The sequence below is a fragment of the Crotalus tigris genome, unplaced genomic scaffold (genome assembly GCF_016545835.1).
Source record: "Crotalus tigris isolate CLP2741 ecotype Arizona unplaced genomic scaffold, ASM1654583v1 scf7180000018397.643900, whole genome shotgun sequence".
Classification (NCBI taxonomy): Eukaryota; Metazoa; Chordata; class Lepidosauria; order Squamata; family Viperidae; genus Crotalus; species Crotalus tigris.
In genome coordinates, this window is record NW_024096982.1 from 821 (window position 1) to 12,040 (window position 11,220).

The 11,220-nt window shown below is 39.1% G+C and overlaps 1 protein-coding gene across 1 annotated transcript; it reads left to right on the plus strand.

Moving 5' to 3' along the window:
• The first annotated feature begins 3,023 nt into the window (after positions 1-3,023).
• Positions 3,024-10,589, plus strand: LOC120311938 (transmembrane protease serine 12-like). The gene is made up of 4 exons (XM_039352040.1): positions 3,024-3,244; positions 4,240-4,505; positions 9,417-9,559; positions 10,197-10,589. The coding sequence occupies exons 1-4, from the start codon at positions 3,024-3,026 to the stop codon at positions 10,422-10,424; spliced, it is 858 nt and encodes a 285-aa protein (XP_039207974.1). The 3' UTR covers positions 10,425-10,589.
• Positions 10,590-11,220: the final 631 nt, after the last annotated feature.

An 11,220-nucleotide genomic window follows, 5' to 3' on the forward strand; every position in this document is an offset into this window, starting at 1 on the left:
CAGGGCCTCAAACCAATCGAGTCCTATGAGACTCGTTCTTTCACCCCCTACTACTAACAAGTCTAGTGGACCTTCAAAACTCTTGTATTGCACGTTAAGGGTGGCCTCCCCCTTAACACACACTCTTGAGTTCTGAAAATCAGTTAATACAATATAAGAAGGCCTTAACTTGGCCTTAGTCCCACTACTGGAACAAATCTTCCTAAATGTATGCAATGAAATGATGGAAAGGGCAGACCCTGTGTCTAGTTCCATAGATAATGGAACCCCTTGTAGCTTCACGTTGAGTGACAGCTTTTTCTTCATGGGCTTGTGTGTGACTGTCCTACAAATGTTTCTACGCGAAGCGCAAAAACCTACCCTATTCTGGCTGGGGACTCTGGTACCCTTCAGGCGTTCTTCTTGAGGTTGTGCCTTTCGGCGGCCCAGACACACAGCTGCAATGTGCCCTTGTTTGCCGCATGCCCGGCAGGTAGCGGAGCGGAACTTGCAGTCGGTTCTCCTGTGGCGACCTCCACAGCCGATGCACTTGAGCGGAGCTGAAGAGCTTTCCTTCTGATTTTCTCCCTTCGCGGGGTGTAGACGGTCGACTTCTTAGTCCGGATCCTCCTCGGAGTTTCGTCGGACGTCTTCTTGGTGCACGGACGCACCCTCTGCACTGCTTCTGATCGGCCGCATGTTCTTGACGGCGCCGCTTGCTGCTTCTTCCGCGGTGGCTTCCCTTAAAGCGTCTTGGAAGGATAATTCTTCCTTAGCGAAAAGTCTCTGTTGTAGCTCTCGATGCCTCAACCCGCACACGAATCGGTCCCTCAGTCGTTCCTCGAGGTCCTTGAACTCGAAGGGCTTGGCGGCCTTCCGTAACGCGGCGATGTATTCCTTGACTGACTCACCGGACCGTTGATCCCTCTGCTCGAAGGTGTGGCGCCATGAGATAACGGACACCTGGGGGTGGAAGTGGTCCTTCAGCAGCTTCTTCAGGTCTGCGTAGCTTACAGACTCTACTGGAACAGGTGCTGCAAGGTTTTCTGCGATTTCGAAGGCGGCTTGGCCGCAAGCGCAAAGCAGGGTGGCAGCCTTCAAGCTATCTTCCCTCACTTGGTTTGCCTTGAAGTAGGTCTCCATTCTGGATACGTAGGACTCCCACCGCTCTGGATGTGAGACGTCGAATTCCGCAAGCCTTCCGATTTTCGCCATCTTCGGATCTTCAGGAGACGGGTCTATCAGCCAGCATACCCCCGAATGCGCACTGGATTGGCGGGCAGCTGCTGAGTCAACACCGTTCCTCTTCCGCCGCTCAGGACTCCTTGGGTAAGCTTACACTTTTTCCTTTCCATGTAGTGCAAGGCATCCCATCCTCGTCGCCAGTGTTGCGTCCTTGGCGGGAAAACAGACACGAGAAGCAGCTGGAGTTCTCAGGTTTCTTTATTCAGCGTTCAGCTTACAAGTAGATGGCTTCAGCCAGTCCCCAAAACCTCCCAGCTTCTTATATAGACGCTTCCCGGGTAAATGTGTTACTTTTCCCGTGCCAGCACCCGCGCATGCGCACGGCGCTGGCGACAGCCTGTCTGGTCCCGGGCAGCTTTGCACCTGCCCGGGACTGCCTGCAAACGCCCGAGCCGTTTGCAAGGCTCGGGACATAACAGTATGCATGCCCACAGAGAGGGCTCTGAGTGCCACCTCTGGCAGGTGTGCCATAGGTTCACCACCACTGAAGTAGGTGCTTAGCAAAACAATCCTAACAATTTTGCCATCCTTATAAGGATCCAGAGCATTTGTGACATGCAGTTTGATGAGAAAGTGGTCTAATTATGGCAAAGGACAGATATTAATGATCTCCATCTTCAGATTGCATATCATCTGCTTTGAAATAAAGATATGGCTAAATGTGTGTTACCTTATGTTGGCTACAATTAGTTATGATAAATCCCTATCATATTAGAATATAATATGGGGAGAAAATACAGCAAGAACTGGCTAGAATGAATTCATATTTATGAAACAAATAGATTGTATCTCACTTCATGCTCATATGTAATGAGGAAGGAGAAGAAACGTGCAAAAAAAAGGTTCAATCAGTCAATTTCAACTTCTCGCGGAAAAAAAAAAGTTCTTGCAAAGTTGGAATTGATTGATTGAACTTTTTAATCCCACCCAGTCCGCTGTTATCACTGCAGCCATTCCCACCCAATTGGCCACGCCAACCCAATTGGCCACACCCAGCCAATGGACCACACCCACCCAGCACTCGATGATGCATAAGTGGGTTTTGGGTTGTAGTTGGACACTCAGTCTCTAAAAGGTTCGCCATCACTGTCCTATGGAGTTTCCTGAGCACAGTCTTAACTGATAAGCTGGGAAGAGTTTGAACCTGTTAGCCTGATAAAACGAATAGGATCCTCAGAGCTATTAATATGGCTACCTGTGTTTTAGATCTATGTCTCTCATGGCTGGCTAAGTCCTTCTGGAAGGTTATGTAGTAGGGTCAATGCTTCTTTATGAGATGGAGTGGTTCTGCTGTTCTTGAAAGCAGGGTACCCTTTTCTCAAGAAGCCCAGAGGAACTGGACAAATTTAATCCAATCTCCAACTTTATTTTTTCAGAGAATACAATTGCGTTGCAGCTCAGGAGGAAGGAAATTATCTTTTCACTCAGAATTCAGACTTGGTTGAAGCACTGGGATGGTATTGGATGCGCCTATTGATTCCCTCTGATGGGTCATGAATTTATCCTGGCCCATATTGATTTCTCAACAGTCTTCAGTGCTATCAACCACAGTTTCCTTCAGGAACAGCTCAGGAGGTTTGGATTAGGGAGGCACTATGTTGGTGTGGTTCTCCTACTTTCTCCAGGGCTAGTAAAGACTAAAGCTCCTACTTTGTGGAGTTCCTTCAGAGTCCAATCTCTCCATTCCTGTTTAACGTCTACATGAAACCACTCAGGGGGTTCATCCATCAACATGTGGTAAGGCATCATCAGAATGTTGATGATATCCAACTAAACTTTTCTGCCTGGATTGATAAGTGATGCCACTGAGGTTCTTTCATGGTGTCGATAGGCTTTGGAGTCTGGATAGGGAAGGTTTCAGCTATGTTCTGAAGTCTTGTAGCAAAACTAAGCAATTGTGGATATTGGAGCCATTGGATCCAAATATTTTCACTCTGAAAAGGGTTACACTCCCAGAGTCAGAGCTAGTGAACAGTTTGGAAAATCTCTTGCACTCTGATTCCTTTTCAGAGAGCCTGTGGTAGATGTGACCAAGTGGGCGCTTTAGATAGGTTCATCTCATGTACCTATCTAAAGGTAGGAGGAATAGGAATAGGAGGCCCTATTCACAGAAACTCAGATCTACCTACTGTTTGGATTACTGTAATGCACTCTACATGGAGCTACCTTTCCAAAGCATTTGTTCAGAATGTGTAAAATAAAACAATATGGGCAGTTTTAGGTGTTTCAGGTTACACAACACTGCTGCAGTGTGAACTGTGCTGGCTTTCAAAAAGCTTCGAGGTATAATTCAAAGTGCTGGTTACTACCTATAAAGTTTCACATGGCACAGGGCCAATTGTTTCTGCTTGCCCTACCAGAGCTAACAGGGTGGACGTGCTCTGACTCCTTCTACTGAGCAGTGTCATGAGAGCCAGGAGTTGTGCCCTCTCTGTAATAGCACCTGCCCTGTAGAGCACATCTCTCTGGAAGGTCCAGATGGAACCAACTCTGTTAGTCTGTCACAAGGCAGTTAAACCTGGTTGTCCCCTTAGGCATTGGGGCCAAAATGTTAAGCATCTCTGCTGTTGATTGGGTTGGTGGTTGTTTTTTAAACTAACTGTGAATATATGTTCTTAGATCTTAGGCATATGTTATATTGATGGTCTTTGGTTGTTTTGGTTTATAATCTTTTGTTCACTGCCTAGAATCACTATGTTGTGAGACAGTTGCCTATATAAAATTTATTTAAATAATAAATTTCAGATACATTATTTGAGAATTCTTGAATTAGGAATATTGCAGTAAATGGTTTGAATCTGATTTTGCAAATGGTACATTTTTAGATCAGTTTAAATGATTATTTACACCAGTTGTATTTTCTATCACAGTCTGCCATTTTGTCATCATCTGAATAAAATCTGGCTCCATGCTTATTAGACATGCACAGATTTTGAAATAAGAAACAATTTCACCTCTCTGAAATTATATTTACATAATAATTACTATTTTTAAAGATACTTTATTTTCTCCTAGGTTTCCAGAAATGTGGAGGGCTGTGATTGGCTTGCATCATCTTTTCAGACATAAAACATATACTATAAGAAGACGCGTTCAGGCCATCAGGATCCATTATTTCTTTGACACAGCAACATACAAAGATGATATTGCTGTGTTTCATCTAAGCAAACCTATCACATTTAATTCCTATGTTCAGCCTGTCTGCTTGCCTAACTTTACTCTTGCCTTGACGTCTGATATGACATGTTTTATAAGTGGGTGGGGAATGAAAAAAGAAAAAAGTAAGTGTTTTACTTTTGCTTTAAAGTAACCTACTGTTAAAAGTGAAAATGAGTTTACTGATCTCTGAAGGTTTATCTGCACTGAGAATAACATTTTTCTCATGGGGAAACCTTCAAATCATTCTGACTGCTGGTGACTGCCTGGACAAATCCCTGCAGTTTTCGTGGCAACTATATTTTCAGAAGTGGCTTGCCATTGTCTTATTTCTAGGGCTGAGAGAGAATGACTCACTCAATGTCCCTTAGCTGGCTTCACGCCTAAGGTAGGACTAGAACTCGGTCTCTCGATTTTGAGCTTGGTGCTTTTATAACCACTACAGTCAATTGTTTCTCTCTTTCTCACATTACACACAGAGAAAACAAAGTACAATCAGGAGGGAGCTACTTTTGGATACTATTCTTAGTTAGATATACTTCATAGAGACTTGCATTTCAGTATTTTCAAATGTACACACACACACACACACACACACACACACACACACACACAGAGCCATGGTAGCTGGATATAATGGGAGTTTTATCTACTACTTCTGGAAAATAATAGGATGGGAAGATCTGATATAAACAATGTAAGACAGTGTTTCTCAACCTTGACGATTTTAAGGCATGTGGACTTCAACTCCCAGAATTCCACAGCCAGCAATGCTGGCTGTGGAATTCTGGGAGTTGAAGTCCACATGCCTTAAAATTGTCAAGGTTGAGAAACACTGATGTAAGATATGAGATAATTTTTACTCACTTCCTTTCCTGTTTACCAATCTTTAAGGATGATCTGTTTGCAGGCCATTTCTTCTTCGCTATTTCCTTCTCTTTGCAAAAGAATATTCTGGTCTTATTGGTATCAGACAATCGACAAATTATGAATAATTTCCAATTGTTAGAATATTTTCAGTTTTAATCCCAAATAACAAGGATTCTGACTTCAGTCCTATGATTCCTTTTTTTAATAATATTTTATTAGTTTTCTATATTTACAGTTCATAGGTGCTTGGCAAACAAAGTATTTTCTGAGTCCATTTGTTTTACTTAACAATACACATTAAATTCCTAACCTCTACCCCGTTTCTCTAGCCATTGATAAAATACATCCCATGTCTGAAAATATTCTGTATCTTCTTTTTCTTTAATCTTCCGCGTATGTCTATCCATTTCTGTACAGTCCAGTATTTTCTTGATTATCTCTTCTTCAGATAGCGTTTGTTCATTTTTCCAATGCTGAGCAAATTCAATTCTTGCTGCTGTTAATACATGCAACATTAAATATACATTTTCTTTATCATATTTTTCTAAATATTATATCTAATAGATATAGTTCTGGTTTAAAATCTACATGTTTTCTTTTTTTCTAACCAAATATATATTTTTGTCCAATTTTTTTTTGCTTTAGGGCACATCCACCAAAGATGATAGTATGTGCCTGGTTTTTGCTTACATTTCCAACTAGACGTGTTTTTAAATATTTTTGCTAATCTCATAGATGGTAAATGCGATCTATAAAACATTTTATATAAATTTTCTTTTTAGGCAGTTGCCATTGTCAGTTTATAGTTTCTTTCCCAAAGATTTTGCCATTTTTCTAATTCGATATTGTGCCTGAAATTTTTTGCCCATGTTATCATTGTTTCTTTCACTTGTTCATCTTCCATTTTTAAATTTAATAGGAAATTATACAGTTTCTTAATCAACTTTTCATCTGATATCAATAATACCTGATCGAACATTGTCTGGTCTTTGTAAAAACCATCTATTTTAGCATTTTTTTCATATCTTATTTGTATTTGCAATTGAGGCCATCATGATAAATCAGTACCCTGATCTTCCAACTCTTGTTTAGATTTTAATTTCCCTTCCATATTCAAAATATCTTTGTAGGTTAGAATTTTCTCAAAGTTAATTTAGGTGAACAAAAGCTTCCATTGTTGAAAGCCATCCTGGTATTTTCATATAGATTTTAGCTTTTGTCTTTTCCCATACCAAAAATAGTGCATTTCTTATAGAGTGATTTTGGAAATATCTGGGATTTTATTCTTCCCATACTGTAGAAAAGTGTGCCATCCAGTCCTATGACTCTTGAGAAAGTACCCACAGGAGACATGATTTTTCAAATCTTTTCTTCCATAGGTGACAGAAGTCACATTCTCTTTGGTTTATAGTAGACTTTATTACCAATATTGAATAACAATTAAAGAGAGCCTTTTCATGTATCACAGTCAGGGCCATGAAATGTAAATAGTCTGGATTCACATGTGGCTCCCATTCTATCTAATTTTAGAATGGAAGTTAACACGCATTTAGCCTTGTCACTGAATATTAGCATTTTTGTTATTTTATATGTTTTGTATTTTTTAAATATTAGCCATTTTTCATTTTATTTAACAAGAGTATTGGTAAAGAACCATAAACTATGATAATAGTCAACGTTCCATATCACAATAACATATTATACTGAAGAGGATACTATAAAGCAGGGGTCTTCAAACTTGGCCCTTTCATGACTTGTGGACTTCAACTACCAGAATTCCTCAGCCAGGCAGGCTTGCTGAGGAATTCTGGTAGTTGAAGTCCACAAGTCATAAAAAGGCCAAGTTTGAAGACCCCTGATATAAAGTTATCCTCTCCCCTCTTCCATAGTTTTACTGACACTGGAGTCACTGGCACTGAAAATATATTAATAAAATAAAATTTGAGAAGTTAAAATAGCAAGATTTTATTGTATTCAGAACATAATTTGGAATTAAACATTGATGATATTGTACCCAGAGTTACCCAGCAAATGGTTCCAGTAAATATATTTTTAAAAGGTATGAAATGATTGACACAAATAATTCATGAATTACATATAGATCAATAAAAGACTAAGAAATTCAAGATGTTACATGACTCAGCAATTGGCAACCACAGTTGGGTCTCACAATTTAGTCATTAAAGGGAAGAGGTGCTTAGAGAAAAATCCCATGGCCTCAACTGTTCTTATGAGTTTATTTCAGTCTGTCTTTGCCTTACACCAGGTGTATCAAACTCGCAACATCATGTGATGTGTCACAACATATCGCAACTTTTTTTCCATTGCCCGCAATGGGGTGGGCATGGTTTCGCCATGACACATCCGGTCCGAAGGCCGGCAGTTTGACACCCCTGCTTTACACGGTCAGAAGTATATGACCTCAAACAGTTGGGTAAAGTCAAATGATGGAGATGTTTTCTGAAATTTGACTCATGAGTAAGTTGGGTTAAGGGTCAAATCCTATAACCCTTTTTCCCCACTACCCCACCCTTTTGAATGCTCACTGGGATAATTAGTAAGAAGAGAATGTTTTTATATACATTTATTGAAAAGGAAGAGATTACAAGAGAGTAAGCAGGCACAACATTGGGAATATACATTAAGGAATGCACCAACCTTAGCTGTTTGCCTACCATGCTACCAAGCCTAAGAGTGAAAAAAGCCTTCAGTGTGAAACTGATTAAAGTCTATTTCAGGTGGGAACACAAGTTGGCAACAGATAATAATAAACTAAGTAAGCTCACAAAGCTGAGCTTGTTAACTTGTAGTTAACGCTTTTAAGGAAAGCCTTGTGCTTGGGAAAAAAGCAGTTCAGGAAAAAAGAACTTGTTTAGGCAATCTCTCAGCTATGTGAGTGGGAGAAAAAAGAAGAGAAAGGGGGGTCAGGCACAATACTTGTCTCAATGGATTTTATTGGGGAACTTGACTCAGAGGAGATGTTGCAAAGGTTATAAATGTGGCCATTGATCACAAAATTACTTTGTCAGCACTGCAACGCTGAACAATTCCTATCCAAGTCAGTTGCTAAATAAGGACTACCTAGATATGAAATGGACATTACATTGGAAGATTACATTTATACCAAATATACTTAGATAAAACTGGTGTGCTAACCGTTTGCAGTTAATAGTTTACAGACCTGTTTGCTAAGCCTTATATTTTACATCTATTGAATTGGCTTTGCATATGCTAACTGCTGTGAGGATACTTTATATCCCTTACTGGAAAGGATGTCTGATTCCCTCCATGGAATAATGGCTAAGTTGATACCAGCAAGCCCTGAACACATATATCTTTACATGCTTGTTATAGAGCTTACAAAGACCCACCAGGTAATCAGTACTTGTACTTTCTGGTAAAACAATAAAAAAATGCAGGTAACTGTCAGCCATGCTTTCTTGTCAACCATTAACAGAGCACCTCATCCCTTCCCTCAGGCTATGCCTAAACATGTTTATTCTCTTTTGTCACAAAAAAGGAAATTTCAAATTTCCTAATACTAACTAGTGTGTTCTTCACTTGGATTACTCAGTCATGACAATATTTTTCTCTAATGGATTATCAGAAACTTGGAAGAACAAACCAAAAACCTTTTCCAGTAAGCACAAGGAAGTAATGATTGCTGTTTCTGAAGTGGCAGTGTTGAAAACACTTTTTTCTCATCCACAGATAGTGCTATCAACACAAGGATATGTCAGAATTGCTCACCATTGCAAGTTCTTATTTGCATCATAGAATCAATGGATTTTATAAAAGTGCAGATTCTATGCAGATTCTGTGAATTTGTATAAATATCAAATTTGCATGTTTTTGTAGTTTTCTAAATAACAAATGGTTTTTCAATTGTTTGCTTTAGTCATAACACTAAATATTAGATTTTGCACACAATCAACTTTCTGTATATGTGTATATGTATCAAAATTACTGTGCTATGGAGTATTGTTCAAACATGGATTTCTGAATTAATAGCTACACATTAGAAGATATAATGAGGCATATTCAAGGTTAAATGATATTCTCCCAGTGTTGCATTACTGATCTGCAGACAATAGCTGGTATTCAGCATTTTTATATAGTTCTTGTTGCAAATTATAAATAAATAAAAGCTATTGCTTTCCTTACAGCTAGAGGCAGCTTCACATTACAAGAAGCACAGCTAAGAATTTTTTCACTAGACATTTGCAATCGATATGACTGGCATGCAGGATCAGTACCAGATACTGCTTTTTGTGCTGGCTCTGAAACTGGGGGTGTTGATACCTGTCAGGTAAATGGACATAGATCTATCTCAAAACATGTTCACTTAATTTCCAGTTAGGTTTACTAGATTAACAATTTACAGATGCATTGAAGCAGATAGGAAATGTCAGAAAAGTAAAACTAATAAAATTTCAGAATTTTATATGTGGGATATTTTTGAATTGAGATAAAAGATCAATTACTACTGCTATTGCTATTTTAGAGCTCAACCAAATAATGTTTTCACCCTGAGTGGGATTTAAGTTAGCAATGATTAATTTATCCTATGGATTTCAATGGAAATAAAGCAGAGGTAACTTATGAAAACAAAGTAATGTCTCTTCTTCAAAGAACTGCTTCTTGCAGATTAAATCTGTAAGAAGAGAAACTGTTCTCAGCCTAAGTTGGGCTCTACTGTGGGGACAGCACTTTCTTACTAACTCAAGGATGGGAGGAATGCACATTAATGTGGCCATGAGGAAGACCTAATTCTTTGTTCTCAGTTTGCCATATTGGGCTTATAGCATCAGAAGCCTGAATGTCACTGAAGATATTTGGCTGCTGTATTTTCACTAAAAAACTAAATAGGAGGAGGGATGGCCTTTATGCATGCATGCTTTTAAATAATATAAGTCACTACTTATTGTTATCTTTTTATTTTTCAGGGAGATAGTGGTGGACCTCTGGTATGTTTATCAGACTCTAAATACTACATTGTAGGAATCACCAGCTATGGTATTGGCTGTGGCCGACCAAAATTTCCAGGAATTTACACTAATTTGCCTAAGTTCATGTTTTGGGTGAAAAGACAACTTAGCGAAACCAACACTGTGAGGATTCAACATGTTCTTTATTTGGCTGTGGTGTGGAACATTTTCCAACTAATTGTATGAAGCAGCAAACTTGCTTTTTGACATGCTATAAATATGTCAGATTGTTTTTTAAATACAGTGAATCCTCTTACAATCTCATTATTTCTGAAAAAAATATTATTTAACAATAGTTTATCATTTTAATTTGCTCATCGATATATTAAAGCATGTATTTTCATCTGTAAATGAAATCTATGAATGCTCTTTATTGTTGTAGGATAGAAAGCCTCTCAGGCTTTCTTTTTGCCCCATGTTATATAAAAAAAATCAAGATGGGAGTTACTTTGAGTTTCTTTCTCATGTATCCCTCTATGGAAGGATTGAGTTGCTGAGTTCTTCTCCTTTAACTATTCACTGCTTTCTTCCCAAGGCCAGATCTACATTTCAGGAAAAACATCTGGAGGAAAATAATGGCATGCCACTTCTGTACTGTTACCAGGATCTCTGTGTGGCAATAACTAGTAACTGATCTTGATGTAAAAGCATCTTTACATTCTCCTTTTTGACACAAAACCAGCCTTCAGTCAAGTAATATGCAGATTTATTCAGAATATTTAATGGGTGTATTCAGTTGCCCAGAAGAGTGAATGAGAGTGTGATGTTGTAATTAAGGTCTCAGACTAGCACCTGGATACCCAGTTTCCAGGGCTACCCTGAGCCATAGAAATTCAGTGGGTCAATTTGGGGCCATCATTTACCCTCAGCCCAACTAAAGGTTGCTGTGCAGGGTTGTGGTGAGAAAAATGGAGGACGGAGCACTACTGTAAGTACATTGCGTCAAGTTTAAATTAAAGACCAAATATGGGTCTAGGCCATA

Bases quoted from the DNA above. Each gene is read 5' to 3' on its own strand.
- LOC120311938 (XM_039352040.1), top strand. From the start codon at position 3,024: ATGCCACTGAGGTTCTTTCATGGTGTCGATAGGCTTTGGAGTCTGGAT. The intron at 3,245-4,239 runs GTAGATGTGACC...ATTTTCTCCTAG, and splicing joins TCCTTTTCAGAGAGCCTGTG to GTTTCCAGAAATGTGGAGGG. The intron at 9,560-10,196 runs GTAAATGGACAT...TTTATTTTTCAG, and splicing joins GGGGTGTTGATACCTGTCAG to GGAGATAGTGGTGGACCTCT.